The following is a 21,849-nucleotide window of genomic DNA, read 5'->3' as shown; positions in this document are numbered from 1 at the left end:
TAATAGAAGAAAACAAGAAGAATCTTAGATTTCTCTTCAGTACTATAGCCAGGCTGACAAAAAGTCACAGCTCTGTCGAACCTCATATCCTTTTAACTTTGAGCAGTAATGACTTCACAAACTTCTTTAATGACGCAATTCTAACGATTCGGGATAAAATTCAAAACTCACTGTCCAGTGCGGTCTCAGATCGATCAACCACATCTTCAGACTAGTCAGTGGAGCCTGATTTCCAGTCATCCAGCTTCCACCCTAGAGAAGTCCCTGAGTTCTCCTCAATTGTGGCTTCATGTAAACCAACAACTTGCCTGCTCGATCCAATCCCCACTAAACTGTTTAAAGATATTTTCCCCGTGATTAGTACATCAATACTAGATCAGATCAACATATCTTTGATAACAGGTTATGTACCACAAGCCTTTAAGGTTCCTGTTGTTAAACCTGTTCTTAAAAACCCTAACCTTGACCCAGATGTCTTGGCAAGTTATAGACCAATATCCCCTTTATTTCTAAAATCCTAGAAAAAGTAATTCCAAGTCAGTTGTGTGACCATTTAAGCAGAAATAACCTATTTGAGTCTTTCCAGTCGGTTTTAGAGCTCATCATAGCACAGAGACGCTCTGGTCAAAGGTACTAATGATCTTCTCGTAGCCTCAGACACAGGACTGGTCTCTGTTCTGGTCCTATTAGATGTCAGCGCTGCATTGATACTATTGATCATAACATCCTATTACAGAGACTAGAACACATCATCGGGCTTAAAGGTACAGCACTAAATAGGTTTTGATCATATTAATCAGTCAGGTTCCACTTTGTTCATGTTTAACTTCACTCTGGACTGAAGAGTTATCGTGGAGTTCCACAGGGTTCTGTCTTAGGTCCTATACTTTTCATTTTATACATGCTTCCTGTAGGGAATATTATGGAAAAACACTCCATTAACTTCCATTGTTATGCAGATGACACCAGAGGATAATAACCAACGTTCTAAACTAGAAGCTGTCTTGAAGACATAAAGGTTGGATGAGCCGTAATTTCCTGCTTCTGAACTCGGATAAAACTGAAATTATTATATTTGGCCCAAAACATCTGAGGGAGAAATTATCTGAAGATATAATAACACTAGATGGTATTACTTTGTCCCCCAGTACCACTGTGAGGAACCTGGGAGTTCTCTTAGACCAGGATTTATCCTTCAACTCCACATTAAACAATCTGCAGAACTGCCTTTTTTCACCTCTGTAATACTTCCAACATTAGAAACATGCTGACTCAGAGTGATGCTGAAAAAGTAATCCATCATTAGTTACTTCCAGAGTAACTATTGTAACTCCCTATTATCAGGGTGTCCAAATAACTTCTTAAAAAGTCTTCAATTGATTTAAAATGCTGCAGCCAGAGTCGTGACAAGAACCAGCATCAGAGATCAGCTCACTCCAATACTAACCTCGCTTCATTGGCTCCCTGTTCAATCTAGAAGAGAATTTAAAATCCACCTTCTTTCTAAAGCTCTTAACAACCAGGTTCCATCAGATCTTAAAGAACTCTTAGTCCCATATCACTTCTTTCTCAGAGTGCTGGCTTACTGGAGGTTCCTAGATTTTCTAAAATAATGGGAGGCAGAGCTTTCAGCTTTCAGGCTCTGCTGTTGTGGAACCAGATCCCAGTTTCAGTTAGGGAGGCTAAAGCGGTCTCTCCTTTTAATTCAATTCAATTCAATTTTATTTGTAAAGTGCTAAATCATATCAACAAACATCTCAAAGCGCTCTTACAATGATAGAGAACAACAGAACCCAACTAAACCTTCCAGAACCTCTTACAATGATAGAGAACAACAGAACCCAACTAAACCTTCCAGAGCAGCAGATGGAACAAGCAACAGTGGAAACCAGGAAGAACTCCCTCTCAGGAAGAACAGTTCATAAGAAGTCCCTCTTCAGGAAGAAAGGGGGCGGAGCCTAGACTCTGGAAGGGGGGGGGGCATCAGCCTTGACCGGTTGGGGGGAGAAGTACATGGGATAAGACAGGGAGAGAGAGGAATAGAAGAGGGAGAGAGAGAGGAATAGAAGAGGGAGAGAGAGAGAGGAATAGAAGAGGGAGAGAGAGAGGAATAGAAGAGGGAGAGAGAGAGGAATAGAAGAGGGAGAGAGAGAGGAATAGAAGAGGGAGAGAGAAGAATAGAAGAGAGAGAGAGAGAGAGGAATAGAAGAGAGAGAGAGAGAGAGAGAGAGGAATAGAAGAGGGAGAGAGAGAGGAATAGAAGAGAGAGAGAGTGGCAGACAGGCCAGAGAAGTACAAATACTAAGAAAAGTCTATGATGAGCGTTGGTCTGATGATGAACCAATCTCAGTCTGGAGTTTAAGGGCCGTGCCGTTGCGGTGGGGTCCCGGTGCTGTGGGGGGGTCCCGGTGCTGTGGGGGGGTCCCGGTGCTGTGGGGGGGTCCCGGTGCTGTGGGGGGGTCCCGGTGCTGTGGGGGGGTCGGGTAGTAGGACCGTGGTAACTCCACTCTGGGAGTCTTGGGTCTGATCCCCTGGATCCTGCTCCCCTCCTGTCAGGATCTGGTGGCTCCAGTAATGTTGTTACACAGAGAGAAAGAAAGAAAGACAAGAAACAGAAGCTCCAAATGTAGAGTTCCTCCCTTTAACGGGAGAGAGGAAATCCCCTCAGCAGTCTAGGCCTAGAGCAGCTCAACTTAGTGCTCCTATTTTATTCCTAATGAGAAGCTCTATCAAAGAGGAAGCTTTTTAGTCTCCTCTTAAATAAACTAATGGTGTGGGCCCTTCAGACCGAGGCTGCTAGTTGATTCCAGAGTAAAGGAGCCATATGGCTGAAACTCCTGCCTCCTCTTTTACTTTGAAGGACTTTAGGGATTACCAACAGTCCTGCATCCTCAGAGCCAAGGGCTCGTGGAGGGTGATAAACTTCTAGAAGTTTCTCCATATAGGACGGAGCCTGGTGATGAAGAGTTTTAGATGTGATCAGAAGGATGTTGAATTCTATTCTAGATTTGATGTGAAGCCAGTGTAAGGATGCTAAGACTGGGGAGATGTGCTCTCTTCTTCCAGTTCTGGTTAGTAAACCTGCAGCAGCGTTCTGCTCTAGCTGGAAGATCCTAACAGAGGAGTTTGGACATCCTAACATTAGGGAGTTACAATCATCTCATCTTGAAGTCACAAAGGCAGGAAGCATTTGTTCTGCATCTTTGAAGGACAAGAAGTTTCTCATTTTTGCAATATTCCTTAGATGGAAGAAGGCTGTCCTGGAGACATGTTTAACATGGGACATAAAGGACAGATCCTGATCAAAAATAACACCCAGGTTCCTAATATCACTGTTAGAGGTTAAGGTAATATTATCTAAGGTAATCAGACTATCTGAAAAGTAATCCCTGAGCTTTTTAGGACCTAGGATTAGAACCTCAGTCTTGGATGTGTTGAGCATTAAGAGGTTGATAGACATCCAGGACTTAACGTCCCTGAGGCAGGACTCTAGTTTAACAAGTTGGTCGGCCTGATTGGCTTTAATTGATAAATAGAGCTGAGTATCATCTGCATAACAATGAAAGTTAATGTTGTGTTTCCTAATAATATTTCCGAGTGGTAACATCTAGAGATTAAACAATATGGGTCCGAGGACGGAGCCTTGTGGTACTCCACACAGGACCCCTTCATGTATTGAAGATTTGTTATTTACATGAACAAATTGAAAGCGGTCAGATAAATATGATTTAAACCAGTTTAAGGCTAAGTTTTTAATGCCGACGGCATCTTCTAATCTCCTTAAGAGTATATTATGATGGACAGTATCAAATGCAGTACTAAGGTCCAGAAGAAGTAAAGCAGATAGAAGAGCTCTATCTGAGGCCATTAGAAGGTCATTAGTAACTTTTAGCAGTGCAGTCTCTGTACTGTGGTTCATTCTGAAGCTGGACTGAAGGTCCTCTAACAGATTATTCTCCTGCAGATAATCCTGGAGTTGTTTAGCCACTACTTGCTCCAGAACCTTTGACAGGAAAGGAAGGTTGGAGATGGGCCTGTAGTTTGAGAGAAGGCTTGTGTCTAAGTTTGGCTTCTTAATGAGAGGTTTAATAACTGCTAGTTTAAAGGATTGGGGCACATAGCCTATTGTTAGAGACTGGTTAATAATTGCCAGTATAGAATTATTAATTAGTGGCAGTGCCTCTTTCAGAATTCTAGTAGGAATTGGGTCCAACAGGCTAGTAGTTGGTTTAGCAGAAGAAATAAGGGAGTTTAGTTGGACTAGTTGTATTTGCTGAAAGCATTCCAGATGACTGTTAGGTTTAACCAGTTCCTCTGTTATGGGGCTAACGGACGGTAGGGTTTGATGGATGTTATCCCTAAGCCTTGTCATTTTATTTTGAAAGAACTTCATGAAGTCCTCACTACATATATTGTTAGGAATGGTGGGCTCAACGCTATTTTGGTTCTTGGTCAGTTTGGCTACAGTACTGAAAAGAAAGCGAGGCTTGTTTTTGTTTTCCTCTATTAAGGATGAGTAGTAATTAGTTCTACTTCTACTCAGAGCTTTCTTATAAGTTTTGAAGCTATCCTTCCAGGCTATATAATCTAGCTCTGTTTTTGTTGAACGCCAAGTTCTTTCTAATCTACGGGAGCGTTGTTTAAGCTGGCGGGTTGATGAGTTAAACCATGGGGAGGACTTTTCCTGTTTTTTCAGTTTCATTTTTTGAGGAGCTATGTCGTCTAGCGTTGTTTTTAGCATATCTGTCAGACTGTTTGTTAGGTATTCAATGTCTGAGCTAGCAACAGTATACGGGTCAGGAAGATCCACTACTGATTCTATAGCAGAGGGAATTCTTTCCTTGAATTTAGTTACTATGTTATCAGAGAGAGACCTGGTTAACACGGCTTTAACCGGAGGGTTAGAACTATTTAGAACAAAGTCAAAGGTTATTAAGAAGTGATCTGACAGGAAATCATAGTGAGGAGAGATGGTCAGATGCTCTATATTCAAACCATAAGTTAGAATAAGGTCTAGGGTGTGGAGATGTTTCTGGGTAGGCCCGTCTACTACCTGAGAGAAACCTAGAGAGTCAAGTGTAGATCTAAAGCTGCACTGAAACTATCATTTTCTAGGTCAACATGAACATTGAAGTCTCCTACCATGATAACCTTATCTTTAGTCAGGGCTACATCTGACAACAATTCAGAGAATTCAGTTAGAAAAGTTGAAGAAGGTCCAGGAGGACGAGAAATGATTACAGATTCTACAGAATTTACTATTTTATTTGACGGGTGTGGCATGGTCATGCTCAGACTCTCAAAAGAACTAAAGTTGGGTTTTGGGTTAATATTAATTAGTAAGTGAGAGTTCTAGATGGCTGCCTCCACCCTCCTCCACCACCTCCACCAGCTATTTGAGTGTTAGTATGACTTGGAGGGGAGGCTTCATTTAGACTAACATACTCATCTTTACGTAGCAGGTTTCTGTTAATCCAAAGAGATCAATGTTGTGTTCGCTTATCAGATCATTGACTAGAAGAGCTTTGGATGATAAAGATCTCATGTTTAGGAAACCACATCTCATTTGTTTGTCTTGATTTTGTCTAGTTTCACACTTGATACGGATGAAGTTTTTGTAGTCATTAGAAGTAGTTTTCCTAGGTTTAGATAGTTTTATACTTGTGGTGGTCCGAGGGATAGACACAGTCTCTATGGGATGTTTAACTAAGTTAGCTATGGTTGGTGACTGCCCAGAGGGAAACTCAGAGAGGCGTGTAGGACTGCCACTCTGTTGCCTGGTCCCCACTCTGCTACGTGAGGATGGAGGAGCTAAGCTTTTAACTATGTTGCCTGGTCCCCACTCTGCTACGTCAGGATGGAGGAGCTAAGCTTTTAACTCTGTTTCTAGATAAGAGGTACGCTCCATCCAACGTGGGATGGATGCCGTCCCTCCTGATGTGACCAGGCTTGTCCCAGAAGGACTTCCAATTATTAATGAAGCCTACCGAGTTACTGGGACACCACCCTGACAGCCAGCGGTTAAAAGATGAGGCTAAACATCTGGTCCCTGATGAGGTTTGGGAGGGGGCCAGAGAAAACTACTTCGTCTGAAATGGTCCGCGCGTATGTGCACACTGACTCTCCGTTAGCTTTGAGGACCTCAGACTTCTTCAGGCGAACGTTGTTTCCACCGCAGTGGATTACAATCCGTTTAAATCTCCGTTTATTCTTGGTCATTAGCTTTAGCTGGGACTCTATGTCGCCTGCTCTGGCCCCAGGCAGGCAGCTAACTGTGGCCGCTGGTTGTCCTAGGTTAACGTGTCTCACTATAGAGGAGCCAATAACCAGCGTGTCCTTCTCAACCAGCGTGCTGCTGAGTGGGGCAAACATATTGGAGACACTGACGGAGGCCTGCGGGGTGTAGCGGGGGGGTCCGGTAGACTTCTTGCTGCTACGTTTACCCCTCACAGTCACCCAACTGCCCTGTTCCCCCGGCTGCTCGGGGGCCACTGAGGGGGGGCTAGAGTTAGCAGCTACCTGTGCTGCTAAGCTAGAACGCTCCGCTCCAGCTAAACCTGGCGGGGGGCTACTAGCTACAGGGCTAGCCCTAAGCTCGACAGAGAGGAGACGTTCCTCAAGCTGACTCAGCCTCGCCTCAAGTGCTACAATAAAGCTCCAGGTCACAGGTCCCTGAGTCAGTAACTGAGGTGGAGGTGGAGCTGAACATCTGACAGTTTGGAGGAGAGGAGGGGGAAGCCATGACGAGACAGGAGCTAATAGGAGCTAAAACAGAGAGAAACTGGAAGGCAGTCACCTTTTGGGTTTAGGAATCCGGTTCTTTCCGTCCAGCAGTTGGGTTTAGCCGCTCTCCTGCTCTGAGCACCGCTCACCTGCTAAGGCGAGACTCAAGACTTTTCCATTTACTAAAGCTACAGTGAGGACTGCTTCAAACCCCCCCCCCCCCCCCCCCCCCCCCACACACACACACACACACACACACACCTCTCTCTCTACTTTCCCTACCCAAACCAGGGGGTGTTTCAAAGGTTTATACCCCCCCCCCCCCCCCCCCCCCCCCCAAGCTATCTCTCTGTCTGTCCTATCCTTTCCTCTTGATCATCTCACCCCAACCGGTCAGCAGAAAGCCTCCACCTCTGAGTCTGGTTTCTGCAAAGGTTCTTCCTGTTCGAGGGAGTTTTCCTTTCCACAGTCGCAAATAAATCTGCTTGCTCATGTGGATTTGTTGGGTTTTTCTCTGTTAAAAGCACCTAGAAATGACTGTGTTGTATTTGGTGCTATATAAATAAAGTTGAATTGAATTGAAAGATGAGTCTGGTCGATCTCTCACATTGAGCTTGCAGTTTGGTTATTTTGCGTGCCCTCAACACGGACTTCAGAGAATAAGTTTGCTGAAAAGATCTGTGCTTTGTTTGGCAGTGGCGCTTCACATTGACACTTTTATTTAATGCCACATTTTCAGCGCATATGAGGCACATGGGTTTTGAACTGCATCCTGGAAGAATGACCATAATTTCCTTGAAACAATGGTTTTCTGCATCAACCTACCTTCTTTTGGTGCAAGCCAAGCTGTCGTCACCATTTCTCTCTTCCACTCCGTTCCGGGAGGTGCTGCTGTGGCATGCACGGCCACGCAGAGGAAACAAATGACTCGATTGGCTCAACTCAGTGTTGCGGTCACAGCTATAGAGCTGTGACCATAGAAAAATACACTCTATGAAAATGATCTATTCGTGGGAATTTATCAAATTGGACTCGGGTCCGGACAGAACCAGCTCTCGGTCCGGTCTGCCGGTTGGTGATGCCTGGCCTAGACTTGCAGCATTTTTATCATAACTGATCCTTTGTCTGTTTTTGTGATTCTGATGGTTACTGGTACTTATGAGCCTTTACTGTGCCTATTGTATTAAGTTGTTAGTAGCTTTAGGGGCCGATACATTGATTATGCTACATCAATCTCCACTGATTGTATAATCTGCTGCAAACAACTAGATTTCAGCAATTTAGAATAGCTAGTCATATTTCTGTGGTTATATTGGTGAAAGTAACTCAAAAGTTATACCAAAGTAGCATAATGCATTTACAATTTAGAGGCTGATATATTGCAATCCAAGTAATTACTTTCAAATGACAGTAACTAATATTATATAGTGTTACATTTTGCCAAACTGATAAACATTTGGAGAATTGAAGTATGATGTATTTTTATCTCCATACTATTTAATCAACAAGTAATAACAATTTCTGAAAAAATCTAATCGGTAGCTCAAGCAGTTCAAAAGTAAAAGCATTGTGGAGGTTTGACATTTATTTACACTTAATTTTATGCAAGTCCAAGGTAAAAGATTTGCACACTGATTGCTGGGCGCAATGACATCACTCGCTGCAAACTTTATGCAAATCTTCTATTTCTGCATGAAAAGAACGGCTTGAAACAAACTGGGAGGGTTTAAGTTCCACCTGATGAAAAGCAATGCAATCTAAACAAAGTCATTGCAATCCATCGTGAGGTCAACATGTATACATCCAGTAGTCAGTAATCTCTATTTTTCTTTTAAGGCCAAAATGTTCCAACTGCTCAGTTCACTGAAGTAAGAGAACACGCAGAGCATTGTTGTTGTGTTGTGGTTGTCTGTACAATGTGTTTGATGTTAGATGTGTTAATAAATGAATAACCATGGTGCGCTAGTCAAAACTGTATTCAGACGATGTGAGAGCAGTCGGAAAAAGTTAGTTTGAGCTACAAGTAAACGTTTTCAGAAGTGATTTGTTAGTGATGCCAGTGCTTTAAAAATGATTTTCTTCCTTCTCAGATACTTGAGCTGCAACCATGAATCGGCGGCGCGCCGACTCCCAGGGTTCCCTGGAGCCGGACGATGAAGTCATGCCATACAGTGACGATGAGACGGATGATGAGTTGGACATGACCTCAGAGGAAGAGACCGAAGAGCCTCCGGGAGCCCCACAACCCCCAGTGGAGACCAGACCGAGTGGTGAGTACCCAGAGGCATAGTAAGCATTTATCCCAAGAGTTCTGTGGTTTTAATTGGTTTGGACAATTAAACATGTCCAGGGCTGGACAAAAGAAGTCAAGCCTGGATTTATTGATGGTTGAAGACGGAGCCTGAAGTTCTTCCAGTTATTGTTGCTCAGAAGTGCTCAGGGGGAATTTTAGGGTGCGTTCACATTCCCCTGTTTGATGTGGACCAGAGTTCTGTTTAGGGACTTTGGTTTCGTTCGGGGAAATGTAAACGCACCCCAAACTCTGTTCCGGATCTTTCAAGCGGAATTTGCTCCCCTTCAAAACACCGGTCTCGGTCCTCTTTCAAACAGACTTTTGAGCGGACAGGCTGATGGTTGAGGGGACGTGACGTGGAGCACAATGCATTTTGGGTGTGCAAATCTGAAAAAGAGGCAGAAAAGAAAGCGGGAGTCTCGTAACATTTGTTTTCTCCTGTAAAATGGCTTGTGCACAGATGTGGAGTAGCAAGGAAGTGGTTCCTTTACGAGTGATCTTTCTGGGTTGAGAGGACGGGGGAGGACGTGATGTGCACAATGCTTTATGGGTAGTAAAGAAACAGCTAACCCCGCAAATCAGAAAAAGCAGATGCAGAAAGGAAAAGTTGGAAAATATCTCATGGGCAGACATGGAGTAGTAAGGAAGAAGTAGTGAAAATGGCGCTTAAGAATATCTGGTCTGAAGACTATACAGTATATCGTGGTTGTTTGTATCTACCCATTAGCCACTGGCTAACTGGCCTAGCCACCATGGGCTAAAGCGTCTCTCGTCTCTCATTGCTATGGCCACATTTATCCCTCAATCTTATATTACACATTAAATCATAGCTACAGGCCTTGTGCTTCTAAGAAGGGGCCACTTTTGTCTCTGGAAACAAGCTTTTGTTTGCAGCAGGTGCCACATATCCTCCCATAGAGTCCAATGGATTTTTGGGAGACATTTTCTCGCTCAAACCCAAAACTTGAGACATTTTTATCAACTGTTGATGTGGAGACGGAAGCACGTCGGGTCATGAAACACACACACACACACACACACACACACACACACACACACACACACACACACACACACACACACACACACACACACACACACACACACACACACACACACACACACACACAAGAGAGACTTTTTTTCCTATGAAGCCAAGAGAGCAAAAAGATTCCTTCAATGTCTGGGTTCCTCTTGACTTTCATCGTCCTCCAAGTTCTTCTCTGCAGGTTGGATGTCTCGAACAAACTTCTCTGCGTCCTCGGGCGTTTCAAAGTCCTGGGTTTGTCCCTGTATCCACAAACGAAGCTTGGCAGGGAAGATGAGAGCGTAGCGGAGATTTTAGCTTTTCTTTTAGTGGATCAAATCTTCTCCTCCGACGGTGAAGTTCAGCCGACAGAGCAGGGAAAACCATCATTTGCTTGTTGCCATACATCACCTTTCCCTTGGTTCTCGCTGCTCTCATTACTCTGACTTTATCTTGGAAGTTGAGAAACTTTATGATGAAGACTCTTGGTGGCTGAGATCGGTTGGAATTCCCAGTACGACCGGAGAGTCTGTGTGCCGCTTCAACAATCAACAGAGTTGGAAAAGTTGTAGCTCCTAGAACTTCGGGTGGCCATTTAGTAATAAACCCAGTAGGGTCGTCAGACTCCACCCCAGGCGGTAAATTCACTAATCTTAGATTGCATCTCCTTGATCTATTTTCAATTTCGTCAATTTTGTTGGTCAGGATATCCATTTGTTCAGTCAGTGTGGCGTATTTGCTCTTCTCCAAAACAACCGTGTCCTCCACGTCACTTATGCGTTGTCCAGCCTCGTCCATACGGCTCGCAAAGCCCCACATGTCAGCTTTAACCTCTTGAATCGTCTGCAGGACTCCATCAAACTTTGAGGCCAAAGCGGTATTCATTGCGTTAAGTCTCTGGATAATGTCCAAGTTTTGAGAATTGATGAAAGCAGGCGGGTCCGTCGGGGGACTGGTACTTACAGCGTTAGCGTTGTTAGCAGAGCTAGCACAACTCACATGGCGAACTGTGAGCCTGCCAGGCTGCTGATGCTCGCCAGTTCAGTGTCCTCAGGAGTTTGATTTGAGTTCTTGTTGTTCCGTCGTCCTTTTACCATGTCGATGTAGTAGCCTACAAGAATACTATGTTCCAGTCGTTGGAATCGGGGTGGGGCCCCGTTTTGCTCGGTCCCTAATTAAAGCAAACGGAGCTCTGGTATCCAAGTAGTATAGGTATCGGTAGATCTGTAAAGTCTGGGATCGGGATCGGATCGGAAGTTAAAAAAGGTGGATCGGTGGATTCCTAGTTTAAATGCTGTGCAGAGACTGCCTAACAATGTACTGTGATTGTATTAATTCATGGAAATAACTTAAAAAACTCTTGGGAGCGATTATTTTGATTGAACGATCAACAGCAGTTCTGAAAAGTTTTTGGGTGACATTTCATGACATTTCACCTCCCATCTGGTTTGATGATGGAACTTCAAATTCCTGAATCGTCTGATCTCTTTGAATGGATTGGCCTCATTGTTCACGTCTTTTAATGGCCACGCTCAATATAGATCTGAGATATTGAACTAGTGTGTGGTATTCGCTTGAATGCTAGAAAAGTCATTGATTTTTTTTTTTTTTTTTTTTATGCTTTATTCAAACGTATTGCATGAACTTCAATTGCCCTGGACACTAACATTATTCATATTTACCATTTTATATATATATATATATATATATATATTTATTTATTTATTTGTAAGGATTTGAAACTTTATTGACCACTCATGATGATTCAGTTTAAGTGATACACCACATTTAATAAACCAAACAGACACCCTGTCAGCTGATGCATTAAGAAACTACTAATTATTTTTAACCATGTTTTTGTGTTTCAGAAATGGGCTGGAAGGTGAAAGCCAATGATAGACCGTATCACCAGCTACCAGAGTTTCAGAAAAAAGTTTTTCTGTGCATAACGAAGAGCAGATACGCGGTAAGTTCAGCTGGTTATGAAAACGGTTTACTGTCCAGTCTTATTCTTCCATACACACTTCATTTGATGTTTCTGAACACAACTTTTGTAGGTTATTTAAAAAGTATCACTCCAGCTCTGTGAATGCAAAGTTGAATGACACTTGATGTGACATATGGAAAGAATCATCATTGGGTATTGTTCTCACCCACGTGAATAAAATGAGACGGGTTCTTTGTGTTTTGTACATTGCCGCTTTATCAACCAGCTCATTTGTTAATCTAAATCTGGTTGGAGTATTCAAAGTACTCCAGCCGAGTGCCATGGGTGTTTTTTTTGTTTCTTTTTTATTAAAGTGTGTGTACACACTTGTCTGAAGCTTTTGGTGTTCGAAGACTGAAACCTGATCGTCCAGCTGAGCCGACCCGGCTCTTGGTAGGAGAAACAATAGACACAGTCAGAGGCACTGAACTAATGAAAATAATTAAAGTAGATCAATGTAATCCACTGGTCCCTGGTAGCTTGGTCCGCTGATGCAGGGACACTGAAAACCCTTTTGTATTGATTTTGGCAACCAATAACAGAGCAGTTGACATGGGAGCGACGTTTAGACGCGTTTCTCACAACCAAGGCCATATTCTGAGTTTTAGAAATACTGAGGTCCACCACTCATCATCCTCATGCACATTAGTTACAAAATAAGAGATAAAATAGAGAACAAAATGAAGAACACATTTTTTTTTTTAAATGGATTCATTTTTTTTAAAACAAAAGTGGCTTCTATATGTATATGAAATGTATGTGTGTGTGAGAATCCATGGAGAGTGACATCATCTGCAGCTACAAGGGCTCCACCACGAAGACTCGCTGAAACGGCGTGAATTTGTTTTCATGAATGATGTGCATGAACTGCACAAACACGTTGGAAACAACTTCCCATTTTCTGAAATACCAGGGAGATCCTCTTGTGAGTTGAAATGACTCCTTGTTGTCACCAATATTCCCAGTATTGAAATCCTTCATTGATGAAAGCTGCATTAGATGTTTTTTGCTAAATGACGTACAGATAGAACAGCAGGCTGAATCTTCTGACGCTGAAGATCTACGCCGGAATATTTCTCCTCCCACTTCATGTTATAGTGTAAATGTTTTTTACCAAACTTTAATTTGAGGTAAATATGGTTGGAATTGCTAAAGTTATGCTTAAAAAGTGAAAATTTATTTCTATCTGTTAATGTTGTATTGTTTTAGCGCCACTTCTTTCCCATATAATTCAGCCTGCTCTCCTCCAGCTCTCCTAGAGTCGTCGTCTTCTTCTTTGTTTCAAATAAGCATGTGTATGGTACATGCAATATTCTAATATTATGCATACATTTTCAGTCCCAGTCTGCATTGACATAAAAACAAAAAGAACCAAAAATCATAGCTACATCCACAAATGTGGGACCCTCCCTTTACTTTCTCCTCCCCTATTCTTTTCCTCTGATTAATATACAGTAAAACCTCTGATGGGTTGCCCTTAAATCCAAGAGGAAGTGTCCCCTAAAGACAGGTGTCCCCTCTTCGGAGGGACAGGCCATGAGGACATACAGTCCACTTTCATCTTGAGTGGACCAGACTGGTAAAATATTAACCTTCATGTTTGCACAAAGTTTTTCTTTGTTGTAGCACACAGTGTCCATGATGCAACAGTCCTGAAAATGATTTCAATCTCAACAGAAAGTCAATTTTAATTAAACATTCTGGTGCAAGATATAATAAAATGTAAAAAAAATAAAACTTGTATAAATCCTATATAACCACCTTGCTTGGTGGGACCAGATTGGAACCTGGTGCGGCTGGTTTTGGTCCACGGGCCTTATGTTCTCTGCTGTAAAGTACATGTGACATCAAATTCATCATTTACCCCTGTGCGCTAGGGTCCGCTCCAGCCCTCTGCACTCGACCCAAATTTGGCGACTGCACAACCTGTGGGCGCCGACTGCACATGCACCAGAACTACTGGTTGCTTGTGTGAGAAGATCCTCCGTCTGAACAGTCACAATTTACAAGCAGATAAAGAGCCAGACGGCTCAGAACTCCTGAAGTGAAACATAAAATACTTTAGGAAAGGTGGAGAACGTCAGGCAGTTTGTCCGCTCATTAAGGTGTGTCACTGTGCATTGACACATATTTAACTGTTAAGTTAAATATGTGTCCAAGCACAGTGACGTGTCCGCCCAGTACAGGGTGTCTCTTACCGGATCCGCTCGTCACAGGTTCTACTGGAGTCTTTTGTCATGAAGTAAATAAAATAAATTAAGAAAAATGAACTTAAATTAAAGTTCTCTTTTCAATTTATACTTTACACAGCAGTCCCTCCATACCAACACCCGTACTGAAGGTCTGCCCAAAAACCTTCCGTCCAATCAGGATAAGGGAAAGAGAAAGCTGGATGCCCTCCATATCCTTCCTATTCTGCATGTCCACCTCTATACCAATTTATTGTTCTCCCACTTTCACCATGTGCCCAGACACTCATCAAGACTGGCGAAAGAATTAGGACATGTAAAAAATAACCCCCAGAGTGCTAAAGTGTCTCTCTAGCGCCACCTAGAAAAACCAAAATGGCCACCACGGCCCGTAGGAATGTTGTAGCGAGATCAAACCAAAACTCAATTGTTCGTCTCATCATGACCTACAATCACACGACGATAACCCAGACCGAAATCCCACAGGATTTCCGCGATTTGCAAACGCCAACTACTCTGAGCGCGAATATCGCATCAGCTTCAAAACACAATTAAATGACAGAGGAGACTCTCCTCCTCAATAATCCAGAACAACTTTTTGATTCGTCAAGTGGTTTTATTTAGCCGTCATTTAAATAGCCGTCAAAGTTCCAAATGCTGAATCTTGCCAACTCGCCGCGGCTTTGAGCCACAATTTCCCCCACTGAACACACTCAAAGGTTGATCAAATTTGGCACAATCAAGACTGACGAAAGAATTAAGGAAATGTAAAAATTAACCCCCAGAGTGCCAAAATGTGCTCTCTAGCGCCACCTAAAAACACTAAAACGGCCATCGCGGCTTGTAGGAATGTCGTAGAGAGATCCAACCAAAACGCCTCGTCAAGACCTAAAAATCAGGTGTCGACACCCTGAACCTAAATCCCACAGGAAGTCTGCAATATGCCTTTCAACACGATATTGGCAAACGTCATCTCCTCCGAGGGCAAAAATCGTATTGGCTTCAAAACTCTATTAAATGACAGAGGAGACTCTCCTGCTCAAAAAACTAGACCACGTTTTTGGTTAGTCAATCAGTCGGACCTTTTTATCAGCCGTCAAAGTTCCGAATGCCAAATCCTGCCCCCTCACCGCGGCTTTTAGCACCAATTTCACCAACGAAACAAACTCGAATGAAATTAAAGCTGCAACCAGTGTTGGACGGGACCTCGCCCCCCGGCCCGTCGGTGTCAGCCCCTCCTGCTCCTCCTGACCCCCCCGCTCCTGCTCCTCCCCCGTTGAGCAGGAGAGTGTCCTCTATCATTTCATAGTATTTTGAAGGCGATACGATACTCGCCCTCAGAGGAGCTTTAAACTGGGCGAGGAGGTGGAGTCGGTGTTCAAAGCTTTGACGGCAAATTAAAAAGAAAACGCTCGATGACTGAAAATGATCTTGGGGATTATTGAGGAGGAGAGTCTCCTCTGTCATTTAATAGGTTTTTGAACTCGATAGATATTCGTGCTCAGAGTAGTTAGCGTTTGCAAATTTTATGTTAAAAGGCAAATTGCGGACTTCCTGTTGGATCTAGATCGGGGTCCCAGCATGTGATTTGTAGGGCTCGATGAGACGAACAATCGAGTTTTGGTTTGATCTCCCTACGACATTCCTACCGGCCGTGGTCGCCGTTTAAGTGTTGTTGGTGGCCGTTGTAGTGTTTGTAGGTGGCGCTAGAGAGCACATTTTGGCTCTCTGGGGGTTATTTTTTACATTTCCTTATAATGTTATCCAGTGAGCGTGCTAAACTTGGTGAGTCTTTGAGCATGTTTAGGGGGTCAAATGTATTCTCCTTCAGAGGTTGAGGGTACTTTTTAGTTGAAAATCATACTTTGAAAGGCAAATTGCGGACTTCCTGTCAGATAGTCAGTAGTCAGTAGTGTAACTACTGTTCAAAAGTTTGGGGTCACCCAGACAATTTTGTGTTTTCCATGAAAAGTCACTTTCTTTTACCACACCAGTTGTAAAATTAATAGAAACTAACGTCCAGACATTGACAAGGTTAGAAATCATGATATTTATTTGAAATAATAATTTTTTCTTTCAAACTTTGCTTTGGTCAAAGAATCCTCCATCTGCAGTAATCCCAGCATTGCAGTACTTTGGCCTTGCAGCTGTTAATTTGTTGAGGTAATCTGGAGGAATGTCACCCGACACTTCTAGAAGCTCCTCCCACAAGTTGGACTGGCTGGACGGACACTTCCTGCGTCCCATACGGTCAAGCTGCTCCCACAGCAGCTCAATGGGGTTTAGATGTGGTGACGGTGCTGGCCACTCCATTACAGATAGACTACCAGCTGCCTGCTTCTCCTCTAAATACTCCTCCACCCTCTGGAGGTGCTCTGGCTCATTGTCCTGCTGGAGGATGAAACTGGCTCCAACCAAGCGCTGTCCTCAGGGGACGGCATGGCGCTGGAACATGGAGGGATAGCCTTCCTTATTCAAAATCCTTTTCCCCTGAACAAACCTCCCACCTTACCAGCACCACAGCAACCCCACACCATCACCTTACCCCACCTTACCAGCACCACAGCAACCCCACACCATCACCTTACCCCACCTTACCAGCACCACAGCAACCCCACACCATCACCTTACCCCACCTTACCAGCACCACAGCAACCCCACACCATCACCTTACCCCACCTTACCAGCACCACAGCAACCCCACACCATCACCTTACCCCACCTTACCAGCACCACAGCAACCCCACACCATCACCTTACCCCACCTTACCAGCACCACAGCAACCCCACACCATCACCTTACCCCACCTTACCAGCACCACAGCAACCCCACACCATCACCTTACCCCACCTTACCAGCACCACAGCAACCCCACACCATCACCTTACCCCACCTTACCAGCACCACAGCAACCCCACACCATCACCTTACCCCACCTTACCAGCACCACAGCAACCCCACACCATCACCTTACCCCACCTTACCAGCACCACAGCAACCCCACACCATCACCTTACCCCACCTTACCAGCACCACAGCAACCCCACACCATCACCTTACCCCACCTTGCTTGACAGGTGGAGTCAGACTCTCTTCCAGCATCTTTTCAGTTGTTCTGCGTCTCACTAATGTTCTTCTGTGTGATCCAAACTCCCATCCGTCCGTCCATAACACTTCTGTCCAATCCTCCTCTGTCCAACGTCTCTGTTCTTTGTCCAGATTAATTTTTTCTTTTATTATCCAGTCTCAGATTTGGCTTTTTCTTTGCCACTCTGCCCTGAAGGCCGGCATCCCGGAGTGGCCTCTTCACTGGAGAGGTTGACTCTGGCGTTTAGCCGGTACTATTTAATGAAGCTGCTAGTTGAGGACCTGTGAGGCGTCTATTTCTCAAACTGGAGACTCTAATGTACTTCTCTTCCTGCTCCCACTTCTCTTCCTGCTCTGGTTAGAGCCTGTTACTGCTGTTCTCTGGAGGGACTAGGACACACCGCTGGAGGAAATCTTCACTTTCCTGGTGATGGAATAACCTTCATTTCTAAGAACCAGAGCAGACTGTCGAGTTTCACATGAAAGTTCTTTTTCTGGTCATTTGGAGCCTGAATCCACCCCACATGTGATGCTCCAGATCCTCCAGCTGCTCAGAGGAAGCTCAGTTCTATAGCTTCTCTCAGCAGCTAAACTGTTTTCAGCTGTGCTGACATGATTGCTCAAGGGTTTTATAATCGTCCATCAGCCTTCTGACACAACGAGCAACACATTGGAGCATTAGAACACTGGAGGGACAGGCCTCTATACACCTCTGTAGGTATTGAACCAACAACCAGACATTTGCAGCTAGAATAGTTATTTACCACATTAAACTAATCAGAAATACACTCTACACATTGTTATTTATCTTCATTGATAAAAACAGTGCTGTTCTTTCAAACATAAGGAATTTTCTAAGTGACCCCAAACTTTTGAACGGGAGTGAAGGTCTGGTGTAGCAGCACGTGATTTTTAGGTCTCGATGAGACGAACAATTAAGTTTTCGATTCACAATGACTTGTTCGGGAGGCGTCTGTTGGCTGTGATCTCTCTGACTGAAACAGTTGTGAAGGCTCCCTGCTGAGGGGGGGGAGAAGACACACACACACACACACACACACACACACACACACACACATACACACACACACACACACACACACACACACACACACACACACACACACACACACACACACACACAAACACAAACTCCAGTCACAGGAGGAGGAGCAGGTGGATGAGGAGCAGCAGCTGGACGCTATCGGGGGACTGTCATTGACTCAAACTTTAAAGAAAACTGTGAGAAGGGACACCAGCGTCTGTGAAAGTTGTCCCGTTACAAAACCTTGATGACACTTTTTTATTGAGCTTTTTTCGAATCCATTTTATCACTGGTGGCTCGGTTTGGAAACGTTCATTTAAAAGAGAGGAACTCTCTCTGTCAGTTAATAAAATGGTCCAGTCGGCTGATTGGACAGTCACAGCTGAGCTTACAGTTGCTGTACAACAGGCAGCTACAGCAACTAGCCAGCTCCATCTCTGGAGAGGACTCCATCACCTGACCAGAGAGTTCCAGCTCCGTCTCTGGAGAGGACTCCATCACCTGACCAGAGAGTTCCAGCTCCGTCTCTTGAGAGGACTCCATCACCTGACCAGAGAGTTCCTGCTCCGTCTCTTGAGAGGACTCCATCACCTGACCAGAGAGTTCCAGCTCCATCTCTGGAGATGACTCCATCAGTTCCAGCTCCTGCAATCTAGACGGAGATTTAAAGCCTCAAACCTGAAGACGAGCCGCTGCAGGAGCAGCTTGTTCCTGCTGCTATTTCCTTTTAAAACCAATCTTGAAAGCACCTTACCCTTGGGTCTTGTTATGAATTTCAACCTGATTTTTTTCATCTACTTATTGTTCCTTTTTTAACTTTATCAACAAATTTTCATAATGATATTTTGGTGGCTCCTTCTATTTATTGATTGATTGATTGATTGATTCACTCTTTATCCTCTCTGTGAGTCCCTGTCTATGTCTGTGTCCCTACTGTCTTTTACTGGCATGCATTTTGATATATCTGTATGTACTGTCAGAGGCCCTCTCTGTTGCACAAAAAAATCTACCTACGGGTATCTATAAAGTTACCTTGACCTTGAGGCTAGTTAGCCCTGCAGATTAGCATGTGAGATAAGACCAGATTCCAGGTCAAGGACACCTGGGGAGCAACCTGTGTGATTTCCAGGTAGATAAATTTAAAGGGGCCAGAGGCCGTGATTGGGCCAACCCTGACAGGCTGGGCCACGAGGTCACGGCAACGCTGCTTGCAGTTTTAATTATTGTTTTTTATTCCGTTGCGTCATTAGACCCAAATATGACAACCTAAACACGAACAAATGCTGACCAAATTTGGAACGCTTCTCAATACTTGAGAACATTTTTCGAAAATGTAAAAAATAACCCCCAGAGTGCCAAAATGTGCTCTCTAGCGCCACATAGAAATGCTAAAATAACCACCTAGAAACACTAAGGCCCTGTTTCCACGACAACGTTTCACGTGACAACACCTAATCCGTTAAAAAAAGGAGGGCGTTTACACTGCAGCAGTGGACACAGAGACAACAATGTAGTTAGTATGCCGGGCCACTGGAGGGCGCTGTTGATTGATTTTGTAATGAAACTACACAGACATGTGCAGAGAACAAAACACTATAAAGGTGAAGAAAATGGAGAGAACCTGACATCCGTATGGACTGATGAGGCATCGGATGCTATCAGGGAGAGTCTCAACTATTAAACTAATGATCTGGACCATAAAACTAGAGTATGGACTGCGAGTCAAATCACTATGCGGCCGCCATGTTTGTTTAAAACTGAATCAGCAGGGGGGGAAGAGGAGAGATGTGCATGCGCAGAAACAGGCTCTGTAGCCTACGGCTGTTTCTGCAGGCGGGAACAGTGGCTGTGAAAGAATCTTTCCACTGTTGGTCTTGGAATACCATTGAGCCCCTCTGAGTGGTTTCCCCCCAGAGGAGAGACACCAGGAACAAGGAACAGCAGGTAGGAAGCCAAAGACCCCAGGAAGTCCCCAACCCCCAGGTTGGCGACCAATGGAAATGGTCGAACCCGACCCAGACACCACAGGGGGCCGAAATTCAAACTTGATGAAACCCCCTTCCAACCAACTACTCCTTGCTTCTCAATCCGACCACCGAGAGGGACACACGTCCCTGCCACCTCGGGGCGGAAGAGAGAACACAAAAGTGGAACCATCGGACCAAACCCAAGGTCAGCCCGCTGGACGAGCAGTTTGGACTACATTTTCTTTTTTCCTTTTTTGGGGGATTATGGAGACGGGAGCCTGCGTCCCCCCCCCCACCCCTTTCAGCTGCCTTGCTGTCCACTCCTGCAGCCCAAGTGCCAGGCCCAAGTTGAATTCACGGCGCTGAATTCAGACCCGGTAATAATGGACAAGTTACCACAGCCTCACAGAACCGCACAGCACCACGAACGGTGCTGAACAATGCAGCCACGACAGTAAGAGCTTTTGTCTGGGCACCAACTGTTAGATTAGCATGAAGCTAATATGCGATGTGTTTCAATGTGCAGCTGATAAGGCCGCCGCAGCCCATATGTTTGTGTACAAGCGATCACGCGCACCAACCCAGGTCCGGGACTCGTTAAGCAACCGCCGCGTCCCTAGAAAGAGCGAGTCAAACGCCTCTAGTGATCGCGTGGGTCCTGATCAAGGCTGCTTGCAACTTGAATTTTCTTTTGCCGTTATAAATAACATTCTAATAAGTTGTACATTCTTTGTTGAGACATTTTGGCCCCTGCTTCCACCTGCCCCGATTGTCCACATTCACTCTTTCCGTCCACCTCCTGTATCATAGGAGACTCTTACACTTGTGGAATCCACTTTGCAAACGCCACTACTCACGGTTTTCCTGGTGCCGCTGTCCCGGTAATCCTGGAAAAACACCCCGGACTGCTGCGCTCCCTCCCAGCCACTATCACCCAGGTCTTCATCCACGTTGGATCAAACAATACTGGTTGCCAACAGTGCGAAGTGACCAAAGAGGACTTTAAAAGCCTTTTTAACGTTTTAAGCAACATTTTAATTGTAAACAAATCACTTCAACTGAATCTTCTTCCACCTTTGAGCTGAGCTCCTTGGAACTGGGCTCTGTCGTCCCGACGCTCTGCACTGTTGTATACAGACCGCCTCAATAGAACAAAGACTTTATTGGGGACTTTGCTGATGTTTTGGCAGAAATAATGTGTAAATATGACCGAGTTTTAATGTTTGAGGATTTTAATATCCACCTTTGTTGCCCTATGAAGCCGCTGGCCAAAGACTTTCTCCATCTAATCGACTCTTTTAATCTTGTCCAGTCTGTGTCCGGCTCCACGCAAGAACAGGGACCTCCCCTCCAGCTTGTTCTATCACATGGTTCTATTCCCTGGAACCTAGAAGTCTGTGATGCAGCGTTCTCTGACCACATGCCAGTTGTTTCTGATGTGCCTCTCCCGTCATAAGGTGAAACCTGGCGCTCCAGCGCAGCGCTGCCGCATTCTAAAGGCTTCCACTGCAGCACAGTTTTCCACTGCCT

At 44.5% G+C, this 21,849-nt stretch overlaps 1 protein-coding gene across 1 annotated transcript in view; it reads left to right on the top strand.

The window, feature by feature from the left end:
- Positions 1-21,849, top strand: part of atp8b1 (ATPase phospholipid transporting 8B1) — a 95,002-nt gene that overhangs the window by 18,696 nt on the left and 54,457 nt on the right. The window contains exons 2-3 of the mRNA XM_080477493.1: positions 8,814-8,993; positions 11,912-12,009. Of these exons, the coding sequence (XP_080333619.1) occupies positions 8,831-8,993; positions 11,912-12,009 (261 nt within the window). The 5' untranslated portion in view covers positions 8,814-8,830. The remainder of the gene's footprint in view (positions 1-8,813; positions 8,994-11,911; positions 12,010-21,849) is intronic.

This window comes from Lipophrys pholis, assembly GCF_963383615.2.
Source record: "Lipophrys pholis genome assembly, chromosome: 12".
In the NCBI taxonomy this organism is placed as follows: Eukaryota; Metazoa; Chordata; class Actinopteri; order Blenniiformes; family Blenniidae; genus Lipophrys; species Lipophrys pholis.
This window is presented reverse-complemented; position numbering and strand designations above follow the sequence as displayed.